Source organism: Dendronephthya gigantea, unplaced genomic scaffold, assembly GCF_004324835.1.
Source record: "Dendronephthya gigantea isolate DGI-Jeju-01 unplaced genomic scaffold, DenGig_1.0 000000F, whole genome shotgun sequence".
Lineage (NCBI taxonomy): Eukaryota > Metazoa > Cnidaria > Anthozoa > Malacalcyonacea > Nephtheidae > Dendronephthya > Dendronephthya gigantea.
The window spans coordinates 6,414,205-6,434,961 of NW_021163010.1; the positions used below are offsets into that span (position 1 = coordinate 6,414,205).

At 38.0% G+C, this 20,757-nt stretch overlaps 4 protein-coding genes across 5 annotated transcripts in view; all 4 read left to right on the forward strand.

Moving 5' to 3' along the window:
- LOC114522866 (integral membrane protein GPR155-like) overlaps nt 1–6,423 on the forward strand; it is a 28,572-nt gene extending 22,149 nt beyond the window's left edge. For both annotated transcript variants that reach the window (XM_028543638.1, XM_028543646.1), the window contains 5 exons: nt 974–1,244; nt 1,931–2,029; nt 2,425–2,489; nt 3,373–3,522; nt 4,233–6,423. In XM_028543638.1, coding sequence (XP_028399439.1) covers nt 974–1,244; nt 1,931–2,029; nt 2,425–2,489; nt 3,373–3,522; nt 4,233–4,482 — 835 coding nt within the window. In that variant the 3' untranslated portion in view covers nt 4,483–6,423. The remainder of the gene's footprint in view (nt 1–973; nt 1,245–1,930; nt 2,030–2,424; nt 2,490–3,372; nt 3,523–4,232) is intronic.
- A 696-nt stretch (nt 6,424–7,119) lies between these two features.
- On the forward strand, nt 7,120–8,695 carry LOC114518442 (cytochrome P450 10-like). The gene has a single exon (XM_028538434.1). The coding sequence runs from the start codon at nt 7,129–7,131 to the stop codon at nt 8,674–8,676; it is 1,548 nt and encodes a 515-aa protein (XP_028394235.1). The 5' UTR covers nt 7,120–7,128; the 3' UTR covers nt 8,677–8,695.
- Nucleotides 8,696–14,097: 5,402 nt separating this feature from the next.
- On the forward strand, nt 14,098–16,585 carry LOC114516839 (cytochrome P450 10-like). Its single transcript, XM_028536427.1, has one exon. It carries the CDS (start codon nt 14,188–14,190, stop codon nt 15,727–15,729), a length of 1,542 nt encoding a protein of 513 aa, XP_028392228.1. The 5' UTR covers nt 14,098–14,187; the 3' UTR covers nt 15,730–16,585.
- A 582-nt stretch (nt 16,586–17,167) lies between these two features.
- On the forward strand, nt 17,168–18,708 carry LOC114521128 (cytochrome P450 10-like). Its single transcript, XM_028541542.1, has 2 exons — nt 17,168–18,045; nt 18,174–18,708. The coding sequence occupies exons 1-2, from the start codon at nt 17,168–17,170 to the stop codon at nt 18,706–18,708; spliced, it is 1,413 nt and encodes a 470-aa protein (XP_028397343.1).
- The last annotated feature ends 2,049 nt before the right edge of the window (nt 18,709–20,757 follow it).

Here is a 20,757-nt window from a genome sequence, read left to right on the forward strand (position 1 = left end):
AAATGTGATGTGTGTATGTGGGGAGTACATTTTGCTGTTTACATCACAATGCATCCAGGCTGTGAAGTATAACCTTGAAAAGTGTATGAGCCACAATTTTGCCAATTACGTACAAGATATGACATAAAACTGTATGAAACAATGAACATTTTAGCAATGTTTGGTCGTGAGGCCACGGCCAGTTTTTAAAACATCTTCATTTCTTTTCTACTCGTCACCAAAAATTCACAGAAACACGTGGAAAGCAAGTGGGTCTCAAACACTTGCTTCAAAAATTATAAGCCACAATTTTCCTGAATATATAATTGTTACTTAAAATGCCAAAAAAGTTTTTCTTTTCTTTTACCTTTCCTTTTACCACGGGCCGTTTTTTTGAAAACTCAATTTCAAGTCATGCTTTTCAAAAGAATAAAGCCCTGGTCAAACGAGATGATGAGAGTTGAGAAGTGAGAGTTCGCACGAGAGTTTTCCAAACTCTCGATGCGACGGTCAAACGAGAATGAGAGTTGATGAGAGTTGAGAACGAGAGCGCCCAAACTCTCATCAACTCTCATCAAAATTTGAATCAGTTCAAAGTCGATGATAGTTGATGAGAGTGCACGAGAGTGTATGAGAGTTCGCTGTCAAACGCAAGCGAGAGTTGCAACTCTCATCAACTCTCATCAACTATCATTCTCGTTTGACCAGGGCTTAACTAAGTTGTAGATCGTTGAAGAGAAAGCGATAATCCTTCGGTTAAAAACAGTCTTTTAATAACTTTTTATTTGTTCTGAATGAAAATACGATGTGCTTAGTTTTCGCTCGTGATCTCTTGGATAGCGGAAACAAATTTCCCACCTGTTGTTGATATTACAATTTACTGATTGATACTAGTATGAAAAATATACAGATAATTATCTTTCATCCTCGACTATTTTTCTAGTTTCCAGGTTGTTAAAATGTCAACAGGGTTTTTTTAAATACTCTAATGTAGGGAACAATGTCATCGTTGTATGAATTCAGGCAAGTGTGCAAGTGCAATAGAAAAGCAGTCATCGACGAGTTCCAGCACTAACTGTGGTACAGATATCGAGGATTTGGATGCATTGTATGCAATAGTAAAAACCAAGGGCCGTGAACCAGAGCAAACAAAACTAGCGAGTCACAACAATAAGCTTCAGTTGGATAAATATTACGAAGGAGAACAACATCAGAGTGCACGACACATTATCGTTGTAGTCTGCCAAGTTTTGCTTATGGTTGTGGTAAGTTAGCGACCGCTCATTTAAATAGCGTGGGTAGGGCTGAAGAGGAAATGGTGGGGTAGCTGAAGAAATAGGAATGTGTGGGGCGGGGTAGAAAAATAATTGAGAAAGTGAAAGGTGGAAAATATATATCTTTTCTTCATAAAATTGTAAAATCAAACATGAACTGTACAATCTAAATCAATTTACAAAGCCGTGACTGATATTATAAAAAATAGTCAACACGGCTCAATCAGCATTCAAAGCTTTCAATATTATAACGCTTCTTATAACAGGTTGACGATGTGGTGCATGGGGTAAATTTCTTAGTCTTGAAGTAGGTTAATGTATTTTCCAGAACAAAGGGCTAGGGAAATAATGATTCGTCTCTTATGGTTAAGTAAAATATAAGACATCGCGCGTTGATGCCTTTGGTACTCAGTTTACACAATTCATATTGTCGTGCGAATTCTTTTCGAAGCGAACGAAGTTATATGGGCAAACAAATTGCATTGCGAGCCGTGGTAAAAATTAATAACAAACGTAATCATATGAGGCTATATATGATATGTCTAACTTTAGAAAACTAGCTGTGATAATTAAGATTGATAATGTTGTACAGTCATTTGCATTGTACAATTGATCCTCTCGCAAACTTTATATCGAAGTAGCTGTGTGTGACTATATGTAACTTGTATTTTATCAAGTGTATATTTTACTCCATGTGGATCCTGGTTGGTGATGAAAAAATGTCTGGAATATTTTTGGAAGTTCAACTTTTGGTTTCTATCATACTTTCAGCACAGGTAATGTCTGCATTTATTGTTCTTTCCTACTACAATCATGGAGTGCAATATATGATTAAATTTTAAAAAAGCAATTTGATGCCAATGGCCACTGGCTCTGTTGTGATTTTCTAGCTTTAGAGTATTTTATGGTAAAAACTAACAATAATTATATAATAAATGACCTCCCTTTAATACTGAAACTAAAAATATTTACACTGGGGAATATTTCAGATGCATTGCACTGTAGTGTGTCAAACTCTGTAACGAACTTTTCAATTCAGTCTTAAGAAAATGAATTTTATAACGAACACATATTATATAATAGAATAGAAATAATTTTAATAGAATAGCTAGAATATATACCAGTGTTATAGGGAAACTGTTGCAAATCTGTTGTTTGTTTGTTTTTCTAGATTCTAGTTCTGTTCGCTGCCTTTGGATTTGAACGAGCACTTTTCATTGACCCGTTATTGCAAAAGTAAGTCGATGACCTAATAGGTGGATCAGCGCACTATGATAAAGTCGTGTGATACAAGAACATAAAATAAATTATATACACATTTAAATTACCATCATATGCACATGAACCGCGCTTGCTCTTGTCATGCAGCTACATCTGTAGCTCAGTGGCAAGAGCATTGCACCGGCATCGCAAAAGCGTAGGTTCGATTCCTGCTGGAGGACCTATAGTTGCCTAATTTTTCCATCAACTGTTCCTGGCTTGAATTTTAAGTGTGTATAATTCCACTCGAAATTAAGACCCTTAAACCTCTAGAATTTACCTGCATCGAGTGAAGTGCCAAAAATCATAAAATGAAAGGGTTTATTTAATTCGGTTGTAAACCTTTTCCACCCAACTCCAAATTCGTAGTGAAATCAGCTGCTCAAAAGAACTCGTTCGAAATCACAATTCTTATACTTATTGGTACAATTCTTTAAAAATAATAGCTTTATTCAACAGCCATAAAAATCTTAACAAAGCCAGTGTTTGACAATCCTTCCTGCATGTATGCACGAATACAACATGCATGCGCATGTGGAACTTTTCAGTTCTATAAATTAACATCTCCCTTTTAGTTTTCCATCCCTCTATCGGACTTTTATACAAGCAGTATAATACACCTATAGCTATACTTATTGATGACAAGAATTAACTTCTAATGTTTTATATTACTGCTTACTAAGTACTGGAAATACAACAAATGGTATTGCATGGCCTTTGCGGTTCAATTGAATAAACGATATTACACGAGGCATCTTTCTGTGCGATATATGCCGCATATGCTTGGTTCCGAGGCGATTCGCATCGCCTGTGGCAAAGATATATAAGTAGAATAATGAACTTAACCTTGTATGTTTAGGGTTCGTCGTTATAGGTATGGTATTGATGAGGTCATTTTGCCACAGATCCTTGACCTACCCGTGGACGAGTATCATATATGCGAACAGTTTGTCCATTATCACAAAAGAAGTTGTGTAGAAGCATTAACTCCCAGAGAAATCCACGAAAGGTGAGGTTTTAAAAAGTGTCTCGCGCTAGTTTGACATACTCGGTCGGTACTCCATGCATGCCTCAATGTTTTCTTCAGTAGCCCCAAGCACAGCTGCATGATTGCTTGTTCCCTTTTTCTGACTATAAATAATCCCCAACTTTGAGTACGTGTCTCGTTGAAATTTCACCCTAAATTTTGATAGTTGTTAAGATTGTGAGGATTAATTTGAATTGGTCTGCTGATTCGAATTAGCTTACACAAAATTAGAAACGCATATATGGTGTTGTAACGCCAAAGTGACGCAAAACAGTGGCCCTTAATTAGGTCAAAATTAAAGTCAAAATAATGAACTATAAAATAAGTTTTAATCTTTTGTCGCTAACTTTTTTTGAGGTAGTATAGTTTGATGTATGTGATGATAAATTGGACATGAAAATTAAACAAATATCCTCTCTCACATACTCCTTTCCCTTGGCTCAAAATTATCGCATATTGCCAATTAAGTCACTTCAACCAGCACGTGGAATGTACACGTATAGCACCACATCGATATAGACCTTTTTAAAACGGCGTTGCGGCGACGTAGTTTGCGGACGAAACATGTTCTGATTGGTCAACTGGCCGCATTGACCAATCGAAAATGCTTTCTTCGTAAACTACGTCATAAGGCTGAATTTCTATAAACGCCTTTACTATACACTGTATCATTGATTTTCTCATTTCTGTAGTTCGTTAGACAACACTGGTAAGGTTAATGGTGATTCCCCAATTTTTTTTGGAAGTGAGCTAGTTGATTGGTTGTTAGAAGTTGGACTTGTTGCTGACCGTGTTACGGCCGTGCATTATGGAAACAGTTTACTAAGAGGCCGTGTTATTCGCCATTCTCAAAACCGTTACTATTTCAGAGACTCAAAACTCATTTACGAATTTTGTCCAGGCTGGGATAGTGAGGAAAATCAAGGCAGACCTGGGATGTGAATTAGGTTGACCACCTCAGTTCGCAACTCCCATGCAGAGATGGCCTTCCGCCTTTGTAAAACTTTGGGATTTCACATCGGTGTCATGCCAAAAGATCTGCAGTTTTTTGTCCCTTTCCGAATAAAATCAACCACGGATTTGAAATTTGATTACTTCTTGATTAATCATTGCATGATCAATTCGAGGTATATTAAATTTATTCAGTTCACAATTTCCACAGAATCGCTTTTTCGAAACTTTAGTATTTTACATCAGTACGTCATGTCAAAGTTTTTGGTGTTTGCTGTCCCTTTAAGAATAGAGTCAACCACGGATTTGAAATTTGATTACTACACGATTAATCATTGCATGATCAGTTTGAGGTATATTAACTGATTTATCCAGTTCACAATTTCCACAGAATCGCTTTTTCGAAACTTTAGTATTTTACATCAGTACGTCATGTCAAAGGTTTTGGTGTTTGCTGTCCCTTTAAGAATAGAGTCAACCACGGATTTGAAATTTGATTACTACACGATTAATCATTGCATGATCAGTTTGAGGTATATTAACTGATTTATCCAGTTCACAATTTCCACAGAATCGCTTTTTCGAAACTTTAGTATTTTACATCAGTACGTCATGTCAAAGTTTTTGGTGTTTGCTGTCCCTTTAAGAATAGAGTCAACCACGGATTTGAAATTTGATTACTACACGATTAATCATTGCATGATCAGTTTGAGGTATATTAACTGATTTATCCAGTTCACAATTTCCACAGAATCGCTTTTTCGAAACTTTAGTATTTTACATCAGTACGTCATGTCAAAGGTTTTGGTGTTTGCTGTCCCTTTAAGAATAAAATCAACCACGGATTTGAAATTTGATTACTACGTGATTAATCATTGCATGATCAGTTTGAGATAGATTGAATGCACGCGTGCATGCAAAACGCATTTAGACAAGATAGTCAGCAGTATCTTTTAGCATGCAGTCTTAGTTTTTTCTGATAAATTTGCTTTTTGCATGAATATGAAAACACCGGTTTAGAAAAAATAAAAATGACTCCTAAAACGGTGGATACTCGCATCGTTAGGCTGAATGATTTTATTCTCTGCGACGTATGGTGGCATATTCCACATGAATATTCTTGTTTCTCAATTACTTTCTGAATCAACAAAGTAACTTGAGTAGTAGAGTGATTTTTACATATATGTGTTTCCATAGTTTTAATAACATGCATGGTCGTGAACTTTAACTGCTTCAATGCATGTTACATGGCACAATGATCAGAAAGAAATAAAGGAATGTTCAAAACAGTCAAGGTATTCAACATCATTCAGAATGGATAACACCCTTTGCTTTGTTTGTAACACGCAGCGAAAAATCTCGTATTCATATTTTAGCTAATCAGCGCTTAGCAAGTTTGTCGAAACAGATATCAATTCCGCAGAATTTAATCAATTACCATATCTTTTGTTATTCTTTATTGAACCAGTCGAAATTTTATGATTATGTTTAGTTGTAAGAACTGTAGCTCTGACATAAATTTTAAACCGCAATAAAGTATATTTCAAGAGATATTAGTTGTTTCAACCGAAAAATGGATTTTTGACAACTTGTCCCAGTCCTTTCCCGCTATTTTAGATCAGCTGGTTAATTAAAGTAGCAAATTCGTATAGGTATTTATAATATGTATAATCATGTGATGATGATATCAAGTACAATAAGTACTGATAATAAATAGTAAGTAAAAATTTCGGATTTAGAATAATCAGTACAGGTGATGTTTTAAAATTTTGCCAAAATTGCCCCAGAATGATTGGATGAGCCACCGGGACAAGCAAAATTTTCACTGAACAATTACGAGCTCTTTACGAGCTGTGCGAACTAACTGTACGAGCAACATCGCATGGTTATTTATTAATAATTAGCATGATAAAAACGTAAAATTTTGTAGTGCTTTATGGTGAACGTTTCGGACAAAATTTTCAATGCAAGCATGATCCAATATCATGCATAATAAAATTATTATACTTTTACCAGTATATTTGTTTACACTAAAATTTTCACTCATTTTTGAGTTCCTCCTTGCAAGCCGTGTCTAGCTTGTATGCAAATAACTGCGCCCTGTATTTTGTTTTCTTTCGCGATTGGTGTAATCATTGGCTACATGCTGCAGTACAATTGATGAAATAGCTGTATTCCCTTCAACCAGTAATTTATCATGGTAAGAATAGAAATTAAAAGATAGCTGTGCCTATACTAGAAATTCGATATGAAGTTACGTAACTATATTTTTTAAAATTTGCCGAGATAGTATAGCTGCATTCTATAAACGTTCCTGAATATATTTATTTTTTAAAAACTTAAAGGAAATATAATCTAATGGTACGTGTGCAATACATATGCTATGATAAATGAAATGAATAAAAAATAATAATCAGTGACCACGGGGAAATTTACGTTGTAACCTCGACAAACCTTGTATTATATTTATACATGCATGCATGCACTATATGCCAGTAAGGCAGTAATCTCCATATATAATCGCGTAGATAAAATCAAAAACACAAACGCTGTTTATTCACATAAATAACCGCTGTCTGTGAATTCGTGATTATAATATTCGTGTGGTGTTTGAATTATCATCGAATTTATGTAACAATGGCTTTATTATCTTGTTCATTCCCGCGACTGAATTTTCTCTTCAATCGATTTCTTGAATCATCTTGGTCGATGACAATTAAAGCTCGAAGTTCGTCGTCTGTAACAGCGTCGTCGAGCGACAGCAAAGTGTTGCCGTTTGCTCATATTCCAGGCCCTAAAGGAACTGCCCAAAATCTTTGGGGGTACTTGTTAAGCAAAGGTGCGATTCTTGAAGTTGTATCCAAACGCTTCAAAAGATTTGGACCAATTTACAGCGAGCAATTGTTGGACACGCGAATTGTCAACATTTCGGATGTTGATGCGATACAAAAAGTTTTAACAAACGAACGAGAATTTCAAATGCGGCCCGGTCTCGAAGCTGTCGCTGAGATTGTTGAGAACGACAATGGTCTTGGGCTCGCATCAAACGACTATGAAACATGGCGTCCAGAAAGATCAATCATATCGCCGAAGTTGATGCGCCCAAAGGAAGTCAGTGAAACATTTCCAATCCTCAATACTGTGGCGAATGACTTCACGAAGCGATTAGATCACCTTAGACAGTCTGACGGCATAGTAGACAATATTCACGAGGAGTTAACGTATTTCATGGTGGAATCGTTTTCTTCGTTTCTGTTCAATAGGCGTCTTGGTTTCTACAAACATCCGCCAGAACCTGCAGCCGTCGCGTTTGTGAATGCAGCTCTGGATATGATCTACAATGTTGGAAAGCTCTTTTATGCCACTCCTCTTAACAAGTATATCAAGACACCGCCATACTATCGGTTGAAGAGAAATCTCGCCACTATTCATGCTTTAGGGATGGATATTATAGAAGAGGTGTTGGCAACGAAACAGCAAGGACAAGAAAACGATTTCAGCATCAAACAATCAGTGTTTGAATATCTTGTTGAAAATGGTATGAATACGCCGAAGAGTATGGCAGCCATAACTGGATTGATAGCAGCAGGCGTTGATACAACAAGCACTACATGTCTGTGGCTTTTGTACGAACTTTCCCGGAATCCAGATGTCCAGGATAGAATTTATCAGGAGATTGCCTCTGCCGTTGGCCCGAATGAGCACCTATCTCCAAAAAAGATTCCTTCGCTTCTTAAAGCAGCTGTAAAGGAGTCGCAACGCATGTATCCAGTCGCAGGGTATATTGTTCCTCGTGTGTTTCCTAAAGACCTCGAAGTTCTCGGTTACAACATCCCAGCTGGTGTGAATGTTTTCTTGCACGAATATTTGCTGTCCCTCGACGAGCGTTATTATGGGCAAGACGCGAAGCAGTTTGTACCAGAGCGATGGCTGCGTGATAAAGCTGGGGGGAAGAAAGAATTTCATCCGTTTACTACATTACCATTCGGTTATGGAGTGAGAATGTGTGTTGGACGGAGGATGGCCGAGTCAATCATCAATATTTTGGTGAGCAAGATCTTACTCAGTTATCGTTTAGAATACGTTGGGGAACCTGATGTTAATCGAAGTATAAAAGGAGCGTTGATGCAGCCAGACAAACCTATCCTACTAAAATTCACGCCAAAAAGAAACGACATGTTTTAAGGAGTATGTATTATCAGTTGGTTCCTTAGATATTGCTCTTAATTAATACATGTTGCAAATTAAATTATTCTATGTAACCTTCCCGCCGAATTCGACGGGAAATTTCACATTCTTTTATACATTCTTTTATACATTCCTTTATACCAGCAATGTGTACAGAAAAGTTTTTAGTAACCTTTTGTTTTTAGTTTAGGCAATTATATTGCAATATATTAACCATCTTATTGCTGCCGCAGCGAGCGAGCCTGGGGCGAGCGAGCAAGGCAGCAGACCTAATTGATGTAAGTTGGGAATTTTTTAAATTTTGCTTTAGCGCATTGCATTGTGGTCGAACATTAGATAGACCCACAATGCTATGCGTGAATCAACTTTATATAATTATATTGTTTCTTCCCATGTGCTTCCTTTTCGGCTTTTCCATTGGGCATTCTGGTGAACAGTTAAAAAAATTTGTGATTGCCAGTTTCTTAGCTTTTTTACCCTCATTTATTCGCTGATTATTACATTCGCAGATCATTAATCGATACTGCAGGTAAGCAAACATGATCATGTGCCGTTGATCGCAATATGTCTCTGAATAACAACGTGCTCATGCCATTCGCAGAGCCAGCAGAGGCTAGGCGATATAAAGAACAATTACTTGATGATGCAATTTTTGTTTTAACAGAGTTTTTGATATCATTCTGTTCCACTCTCCTCAAGTTGGTGTTAAGCACGGTAAGTTGCTGTCAGTAAAAGATAATGTTTTGTAAAATTTTATAGATATATAGATATTTTACCACTTCCGATTTCACTCGCAACATTCAAACAACAAAGCGTTGTATATTTGAAAGACAGCTTATATTTATTGACATTTATGCGCATTGCCATTCATAATTATTCGCTATTAAATTTACATATTTGTGCGTGTTCTTTGCGCCGGAACTTTGAATTTTATAACACCTGTTGGCTTCTTTACATGCAAAGCGTTAAATATTTGAAAGACAGGGCACTCAGTCAACTTAAATTTGTCGATATTTATTGTTATTGGTGAATGATAATTGATATTTTCTATTCAGTCTTTGTGTGTGTGCCGTTCTTTGCCTCTCGGATACATACAGTATATACCATTGACATTTGATACAGCATTCATACAGCTTCGATTTGACTTGCCGAATTTAGGATAACACGTGTTGGCTTTTTATGCATAGCGTTAAATATTTGAAAAACAGAGGACTCAATCAACTTATATTTATTAATCTTCATTATTTTTGATGAATGATATTCTCTATTTAATTTATATATTTGCGTGTGTGTTGATCTTTGCCCCTTGGACTTGAACTATTGGACTTTGAACCACTATATAGCATTGACATTGATTCACCTCCTATTTCACTTGCCAAATTTAGACTTTGGACTTTTACATATAGCTTCAAATACACTTCTTTTATTTAAAATATTTCAGCATTTTTCATATTCCTGTGTATTGATATATTTGCTGCTGGTTTGTTTTAAACTTATTTGGTGTGTATTTTACATGCCTCGTTTTTTGGTGTGTATTTTACATGCCTCTTGCTTTTTCTGTGTTTTGAAGTGTTCTATATATTTTGATATCGAATGTTGTGAATTGACTTCAAAACGTTTGTTTTATCTGGTCAGTTGCAGTTAAAATTTGAAATGTCTTATGACCAAGGACAACATAGTCAATCTTTCCTTTTTACTCCTCTTCATGCCAAATCTCAAAGATTTTTGTGTTCATTGGTTGACTTGCTATTAGTAAAGTACCATAAATGCAATCATTCACCACCAAAAGCGCAGTAAATACAGCGAGTGAAATCGGAAGTGGTAAAATATCTTTATATCTATAAAACTTTACAAAAAATTATCTTTTACTGACAGCAACTTACCGTGCTTAACACCAACTTGAGGAGAGTAGAACAGAATGATATCAAAAATTCTGTTAAAACAGAAATTGCATCATCAAGTAATTGTTCTTTATATCGCCTAGCTTTTGCTGGCTCTGCGAAAGGCATGAGCACGTTGTTATTTAGAGATATATTTGCGATCAACGGCACATGATCCTGTTTGCTTACCTGCAGTCTCGATTAATAATCTGCGAAACAAAGGATTTTGCTAATTACCTCGCGTGCGTAAGCACAGCGAGGTCTTAAATCCAGTAGCGTTATTTTCCTATGGGGTCGAGAAATTTACAACACCTCACGGGCGTACCCAACGATCGGGCAGCGCATGCGCCATGCGATCGCATATGCTCGACAGTCGACGGAGCAACGTTCGATAAATCGATGAAGACGATTAAAGACGTGAACTCTTTGACGATTATCGTCAAAATAAGGGGGTGAGGGTATGCTGGTGGAGCCACGCGAGGTTAATGCCTAGCGGGCATCTTGTTTGCATTAGGTTCGGCACATGGAAAGTTCGTCGTCTGTAACGGGCCTAATTGATGTTGTAAATTTAAAACTCCTAGCGAAAGTTAGACAATCTCAAACAATTAGCCAAGTTTTCAAGTCACATGTGAAGAGTTCACAACTACGTTATCTTTTTTAAATAACTAGATTTCAGTAACACAACAACCTACTATTATGATCACGTGCATTCAAAATAAAACAGCTGGCGAACTTGCACATGCTTCATCTTTGTTCATTTAATCTATTCAGCAAAAACTTAGGCCCAAACAAAAAGAACAATTTACATAAAATTCCTCATAAACGGTGAATAAGTAAGTGCTTCATTCTCCAAGGCTGTTGTCCAACCCGATTTGGCGATTACATGATTAAGTAATTCTTTCTACAATTCAATCCTGCATGACTAGGCTTGCGCAAGCGCGTGTTTGCAGATATACAAGATGCAATAAAGGCAGCATTCACTACCTGTAGGTAACCTAGTATACTTATATAATGTCTGTTTTTTAACTCTTGTGAATCTAATTATGTAATTTTTATTAAACCACCTATCTATCTACCACTATTTTTACATAAGGAGTTATGTAGATGAAAATTTCATATCTAGATTTGGCATATGAAACTTTACAATAGTATGATAAAATCAAATAAAATATTTTTGAATTTTTTAATCTATGTTTTTTACCCATAATGACGTAACAAGCCGTGACGCCTGCAAGGCATTCTGTCATGGCGGGGAATTTTGAAGTTTAAGCCTGGTTTCCATATGACGCCGACGTCGACAAAGTATTATTGTCGGTGATTACTGATGAGTGAAATCTTTTGTCTTTCTGAAATCATTTTCTCCTTGGATGGTTACAGAGAATGAGTCGGCGACAAGTCGGCGTCATATGGAAACCAGGCTTTAATTTTCCGCCGTGACCACTAAGACCAGATTTCCTCGCAGGCGCCACAGCTTGTTACGCCATTATGCATAAGCACAATTTCAATTTGGTATAGTCCCAGTAGCTATACAAATTTCACTTAATTTGCTTTATTTCTTTTTACACAGTCTTATTAATTCTCCCGTATATAGCGAAGCTTGCCTTCGAACTGAAGGAACTGAAGTGTTGTTATATTTCAATGAACGTAAACAACCGGAAAAATGCACCTAGGCAAAGGCTTAGGTAGATTTTAAATCCGGGAATCGATTTCCCATATTAAAAACCCCCTATAGGCCGATAGGCCTGTGTATAAAAGCGAAACCGTCTATATTGTTTGATTCGTGCGCTAAGTAGATGTGACCATTTTCACAATCACCATGTGAAGCGATCGATATATATATATGGATGATTGATGCCTCTTCATAAGATCCACCACCGACGACGAAGCAGCAGAAACGTGAGAAGTATTTTAGCGTCAAGTAATCAATGTTTGTGGTTCCTCGCGTGTTTCATAAAGATATTGAAGTTCTTGGTTATAATATCCCGGCTGGCGTGAGTGTCCACATGCATGTATACGAATAGTTGCTGTCCCTTGACGAGCGTTATTACGGGCAAGACGCGAAGCAGGTCGTACCAGAGCGATGGCTGCGTGATGAAACTGTAATACAGAATGCTGAACTAAGCTCGAACATTACTTATAGGTACCCTTTGAATGGGGAGGGAAGAGTGACGACAAGACCAAACAACCTTAACATTGCAAAAAAACTTCTATAAGTCTATATACCGTTTGTCGTATTAAAACATTTTGATGAAAGCCCTGATCCTTTTTCGTCCAAAAAATTGACGGTTAGTAGCAAATGCTTATTAGTTGATAGATTTGGTATATTTATTTCGATCTCCGAAAATAATTTTTTTTCACTACCTGTTAATAGCTACAAAATTTGTCCCACTCCGAAAGCAATCCGATATTGTGTAAACGGGGCCTTCGGCTTATTGTGATATTTCTGCACGTGGAAACGTATTTTCAAATCCCAGAAGATCTAAATCATCTAATTATAGTTGTACAGCCATAGAAATTCTAATGTATACAAACTGTGGTATTTGCAGTTTTTTTCATACACCCGGTATATATCTAAAATGCTCAATTGTTAAAACTTGCATTTTAATTTGAACAGGTTAATCTTCGTTTCAAGTAACTTTGACTCGCTCAATCTCTATACTTAAAATAAAACAATGGTAATGCTTGTTATAGACGAGGATATCCACAAGTTATTCAATAAAATAAGCTTAAATAGGAGAAAACTCGCGTTGAAGTTGTAAACATGCATACGATGGTAGACTTCAGTAGCATTTCAATTAACTTCTCCCATCCTCCTGTACGCGAGTCAAAAAATAGACATGTACCTGTTCATTTAGCGATTATTGTAAACGAGCAGCTTCGGACTCGCTGTCTCCTTGAGTCATTTCGGGCAATTTCAGCCGTTATCGATGGCGATATTCTTGCCCACGCGGCACTTCTTGTAGTTTGACTTTAGCTCTTTTAAACTCTACCTGAAAATCTAACGTGATAGATTGAAATTTTACGTGTTCGTAGCTAGCATGCAGCTCTATAAAGCCTGTTTTCCACTAGGCAAAATTTTGCGCCGAAGCAGACTTTTTCTTTGTTTTTCTCACATTAGTTCTGCATATTATGCTTGTTTACACGACAAAGTTTAAAAATGCAGTGCCATTGCGTGCCAAAAATTACGTTAATTCATGTAAAGCATTTGAATATAACTATACAATAAGAATATAACCACAGCCTATATATATAACTATACTATAATCGTTGTTACCGTGACGACGAAGACGTCCTCTTTCCGTGAACCGACTCGATAGTAAATCTAAATAATGATTTTGAAGCATCCGTTCTGCCCAGCGTGCCGCATGTTTCAAATTTTTCGGAAAATAAACTATAGCCGTTCATTTTGACTAGAAATATGATGTTGCTGAGATTTTCAAAGATGTAAACAAAAATTGTTTTCGACTTTAACATAAAGACTCTTTATATCATGCATGACTGAACAGTACAGTCAGTCTTAAAGACTTGTTAATCATCATATAACTACTATACGTGTAGCTAGAGTGCGTGTACGGTGTTCGACTTGATTAAAATTGGTTTCAGGTAGTACGTAGTTTTTGATGAGACAATGGCGTCTTTATCTTGCATTATTCCGCGTAATTGTTTCTCTAAACGATTCCTCAGATCATCTTGGTCGCTTGCGATTAAAGCACAGAGTTCATCGTCTGTAACAGCGTCGAGCAACAGCAAAGTGTTGCCGTTTGCTGATATTCCAGGTCCTAAAGGAACTCTCCAAAATCTTTGGGGCTATGCGCTGAACAAAGGTGAGATTCTTGACGTTTTATCAAAACGCTTTGAAAGATTTGGTCCGATTTACCGCGAGCAAATTTTGGACACACGAATTGTCAACATTTCTGACGTTGATGCGATAGAAAAAGTTTTAAACATCGAACGAGAATTTCCAATGCGGCCCGGTTTCGAAGCCCTCGCTGAGATTGTTGAGGACGAAAATGGTCTTGGGCTCGTGTCAAACGACTATGAAACATGGTATCCGGAAAGATCCACCATATCGCCGAAGTTGATGCGCCCGAAGGAAGTCAGAGAATCATTTCCAGTGCTAAATACTGTAGCGAATGACTTCATGAAGCGATTAGATCTCCTCAAGCAGTCCGACGGCGTGGTAGACAATATTCGTAAGGAGTTAGCGTACTTTATGGTGGAATCGTTTGCTTCGTTTTTTTTCAATCAACGTCTTGGATTCTACAACCATCCGCCAGAACCTGCAGCAGTCGCGTTTGTGAATGCGGCTCTTGATATGGTTCGTAATGTTGGGAAGCTTTTTTACACCACTCCTCTCAACAAGTATATCAAGACACCGCCATACTATCAGTTGAAGAGAAATCTCGCCACTATTCATGCTTTAGGGATGGATATTATAGAAGAGGTATTGGCAACGAAACAGCAAGGACGAGAAAACGATTTCAGCATCAAACAATCAGTGTTTGAGTACCTTGTTGAAAATGGCATGAATACGCCAAAGAGTATGGCTGCCATAACTGGATTGATAGCAGGAGGCGTGGATACAACAAGCATTACATGTCTCTGGCTCTTGTACGAACTTTCCCGGAATCCAGACTTCCAGGATAAACTTTATCAGGAGATTGCATCTGTCGTTGGTCCAAACGAGGAATTATCAGCGAAAAATGTTCCATCGCTTCTCAAAGCGGCTCTGAAGGAGTCGCAACGCATGTATCCAGTCGGAGGGTATATTGTTCCTCGTGTGTTTCGTAAAGACCTCGAAGTTCTCGGTTACAACATCCCAGCTGGTGTGAATATTCTCTTGTTCGAACATCTGCTGTCCATCGACGAGCGTTATTATGGCGAAGACGCGAAGCAGTTTGTCCCCGAGCGATGGCTGCGTGATGAAACTGGAGAGAAGAAAGAATTTCATCCGTTTACTACATTACCATTCGGTTATGGAGTGAGAATGTGTCTGGGAAGGAGGATGGCCGAGTCAATCGTCATTATTTTGGTGAGCAAGATTTTACTAAATTATCGCCTAGAATACGTCGGGGAACCTGATGTTAGTCGAAGTATAATAGAAGGGACCATGCAACCAAACAAGCCTATCCTACTAAAGGTCACATCAAGAGAAAAGGTGACGATGTAAACTGCATGATTAAAAAATAAACTAAAATTGCTAATAGCTAAAATGCGATGCAGTATCTTATGTCAGTTATGTGATCTTGAAGGCATGTGAGAGCATGGCAAATAATAATATGAATAATTAATGTGATAAAATTTCTCTGACTGGGTTATTGCATGCCGCTGTTATCAGTTCCGATGTTAACTCGAATTAGGTTGTGTACCAAAACTATACGTAAACAATGTCTTTTTTTGATATAGTTTTCATATACAGTGTTATCAGTTGAGTGATATATGCCCATGTTAGTAAATAGAAACATGCATGGAATATCAATGATCAGTTCATACTACAAATGTTCTCCGGCAGGAAACGGTTAGCCCGTAAAGCGTTACGTTAGTTAACGAATTCCAATGACGTCCAACATTCCGTTAAATTTTAATAGGGCAACTGTCACTTATCATTTTCGCGAATTGTTAAGTGCAGGTGCATGGTGCATTAGTACTAGAAAGTTAAAACATGGTTAAAAACTAGGGTTTAAAGGGTCTCAATTTCGAGTGGAATTATACACACTTCAAATTCAAGCCAGGAACAGTTGAAGAAAAATGAGTCAACCATAGGTCCTCAGTGGCAGGAATCGAACCTACGCTTTTGCGAATTGCGATGACGGTCAGCAATGCTCTTGCGACTGAGCTACTCAGGTAGCTGACAAGAGCAAGCGTGGTTCATGTGCATAGGGTGGTAATGCCGGGAATAGGTGAGGGTAAATCAATGCCAAAAATCACAATGGCTTGAACAAGTGACTTAAAGCGCATTATAAGAATGATTTTATAACAACAAACTCTCTATGGCCACGCCTGTCTGAAGCCTAATGGTCGAATTAAATGACGAGATCGATTATTACAGTATCTACTATAAAGCCTGTTTTCCACTAGGCGAAATTTTGCGCGCGAAGCAGACTTTTTCTTTGTTTTTCTCACATTAGTTCTGCATATTTAGAACAAAGTTTAGAAATGCCGTGCCATTGCGTGCCAAAAATTACGTTAATTGATGTAAAACTTTTGAATATAACTATACCATAAGAATATAACTACACTATAATCGTTGTTACCGTGACGACGATGACGTCCTCTTTCTGTGAACCCACTCAATGGTAATTCTAAATAATGATTTTGAGGCACCCGTTCTGCCCAGTGGGCCGCATGTTTCAAATTTTTCGGAAAATAAACTATAGCCGTTCATTTTGACTAGAAATATGATGTTGCTGAGATTTTCAAAGATGTAAACAAAATTTTTTCGACTTTAACATAAAGACTTTTTATACCATGCATGACTGAACAGTACAGTCAGCCTTAAAGACTTTTTAATCATCATATAACTACTATATACGTGTCGCTAGAGTGCGTGTACGGTGTTCAACTTGATTAAAACTGGTTTCGGGCAGTACGTAGTTTTTTATGCGACAATGGCGTTTTTATCTTGCATTATTCCGCGTAATTGTTTCTCTAAACGATTCCTCAGATCATCTTGGTCGCTTGCGATTAAAGCACAGAGTTCATCGTCTGTAACAGCGTCGAGCAACAGCAAAGTTTTGCCGTTTGCTGATATTCCAGGTCCTAAAGGAACTCTCCAAAATCTTTGGGGCTATGCGCTTAACAAAGGCGAGATTCTTGACGTTTTATCAAAACGCTTTGAAAGATTTGGTCCGATTTACCGCGAGCAAATTTTGGACACACGAATTGTCAACATTTCTGACGTTGATGCGATAGAAAAAGTTTTAAACATCGAACGAGAATTTCCGATGCGGCCCGGTTTCGAAGCCCTCGCTGAGATTGTTGAGGACGACAATGGTCTTGGGCTCGCATCAAACGACTATGAAACATGGTATCCGGAAAGATCCACCATATCGCCGAAGTTGATGCGCCCGAAGGAAGTCAGAGAATCATTTCCAGTGCTAAATACTGTAGCGAATGACTTCATGAAGCGATTAGATCTCCTCAAGCAGTCCGACGGCGTGGTGGACAATATTCGTAAGGAGTTAGCGTACTTTATGGTGGAATCGTTTGCTTCTTTTTTTTTCAACCAACGTCTTGGATTCTACAACCATCCGCCAGAACCTGCAGCCGTCGCGTTTGTGAATACGGCTCTTGATATGGTTCGTAATGTTGGGAAGCTTTTTTACACCACTCCTCTAAACAAGTATATCAAGACACCGCCATACTATCGGTTGAAGAGAAATCTTGCCACTATTCCTGCTTTAGGGATGGATATTATAGAAGAGGTGTTGGCAACGAAGCAGCAAGGACGAGAGAGCGATTCCAGGAACAAACAATCAGTGTTTGAGTATCTTGTTGAAAATGGCATGAATACACCAAAGAGTATGGCTGCCATAATTGGATTAATAGCAGCAGGCGTCGATACAACAAGCATTACATGTCTCTGGCTCTTGTACGAACTTTCCCGGAATCCAGATTGCAGGATAAACTTTATCAGCAGATTGCTTCTGTCGTTGGCCCAAACGAAGAATTATCAGCGAAAAATGTCCCATCGCTTCTCAAAGCGGCTCTGAAGGAGTCGCAACGCATGTATCCAGTCGGAGGGTACATTGTTCCTCGTCTGTTTCGTAAAGACATCGAGGTTATCGGTTACAATATCCCAGCTGGTGTGAATATTCTCTTGTTCGAACATCTGCTGTCCATCGACGAGCGTTATTATGGGCAAGACGCGAAGCAGTTCGTACCCGAGCGATGGCTGCGTGATGAAACTGGGGAGAAGAAAGAATTTCATCCGTTTACTACATTACCATTCGGTTATGGAGTGAGAATGTGTCTGGGAAGGAGGATGGCCGAGTCAATCGTTATTATTTTGGTGAGCAAGATTTTACTAAATTATCGTCTAGAATACGTCGGGGAACCTGATGTTAGTCGAAGTGTAATAGAAGGGACCATGCAACCAAACAAGCCTATCCTACTAAAGGTCACATCAAGAGAAAAGGTGACGATGTAAACTGCATGATTAAAAAATAAACTAAAATTGCTAATAGCTAAAATGCGATGCAGTATCTTATGTCAGTTATGTGATCTTGAAGGCATGTGAGAGCATGGCAAATAATAATATGAATAATTAATGTGATAAAATTTCTCTGACTGGGTTATTGCATGCCGCTGTTATCAGTTCCGATGTTAACTCGAATTAGGTTGTGTACCAAAACTATACGTAAACAATGTCTTTTTTTGATATAGTTTTTATATACAGTGTTATCAGTTGAGTGATATATGCCCATGTTGGTAAATAGTAAAATGCATGGAATATCAATGATTAGTTCATACTACGCACAGGGCATTTTTTAAGGAATTTTGACTAGTGGGGTAAAGTGTGTATTGGGGCCCATGCGCAAGACAAATATGTAATAGACGATTCCCCTTATTAAGAATTAGTAGCGCTTTGCATTATGGTTATGGTGTTATCACTGACATTCAAGACAGTTTGAATGAGAATATTGAATGTTTTCCTCACGATTTTGCTGTTGGTCATTCCTTATACACCTGCCCTAACTTTCCCAAACGCTCTTGCACAGGTGAAGACAAAAAAATTACATGTGGCTTGACAATCAAAGATACCACTATAACCATGATGCAAAGCGCTACTAAATCTCAATAAAGGGAATCGTCTATTACATAGAGATGTCAGGGACGGCGGAACATAATATATTTTGGGGGGTTAATTTCACGAGGCGCCACCATGGTTGGCGCCGAGCGAATTTTTTTGGAATTTCAATGCTCTAGATCTTCGGAAATGGCCATTTCAGAGTCTTACTTGCAGCTTTCATCGTAGTTTTTCATGGCCAAACACCGCCAACTGAAACGGCACATGCAGCGCGTGTTGTGATATCTTCTGCTTTTAAAAAATCATCTCTCAAATTCCCAAAATAATTTCCAAACAAAATGGCGGTCCGAAAATAATAGCAATAATTATACAACCACGAATAATCTGCTGTAAAAGACAACTACGAAAGATCAAAGAAAGTCAATTTACATTCACTTGATCCGTACCACAATATAGGATATCTTATTAGCATTTGATACGCCGGCGAGCATTAATTTGACGATTTCGTGGTAACGTAATTTGTATATTTAATCTCCCATTCTGGCATTCTTCATGAAATTTTTGGGGGGACTAAAGCCGCCCCCTAGCCCCCCCTGTTCCGCCGCCCCTGACAGATGTCTCACGTAAATGCCGTAATTACATACGTATTTATTTCTTTGAACAAATTTCAAGGCCCATATGTTACAACTAATAAATTACCAACCCTTTACAGTGACAAAAGGGCCCATTCTATCAGGAAATCAAGGTTCACTACTGGGGCAGGCACAGGGCCTACTGGGGTAAATGCCCCAGTAGTTATACAGTTAAAAAATGCAATGACTACGCATGTTCTCTGGCAGGAAACGGTTAGCCCGTAAAGCGTTACGTTAGTTAACAAATTCCAATGACGCCCAACATTCCGTTAAATTTTTATAGGGCAATTGTCACTTATCATTTTCGTGAATTGTGAAGTGCAGGTGCATGGTGCATTAGTACTAGAAAGTTAAAACATGGTTAAAAACTAGGGTTTAAAGGGTCTCAATTTCGAGTGGAATTATACACACTTCAAATTCAAGCCAGGAACAGTTGAATAAAAATGAGTCAACCATAGGTCCTCTGGCAGGAATCGAACCTACGCTTTTGCGAATTGCGATGCCGGTCAGCAATGCTCTTGCGACTGAGCTACTGAGGTAGCTGACAAGAGCAAGCGTGGTTCATGTGCATAGGGTGGTAATGCCGGGAATAGGTGAGGGTAAATCAATGCCAAAAATCACAATGGCTTGAACAAGTGACTTAAAGCGCATTATAAGAATGATTTTATCACAACAAACTCTCTATGGCCACGCCTGTCTGAAGCCTAATGGTCGAATTAAATGACGAGGTCGATTATTACAGTATTTAAGATAACGTTGATTTCACTGACGTTGAATCATTTTCATGCATCCACCTTTCGCCGCTGGTAACTTGGTA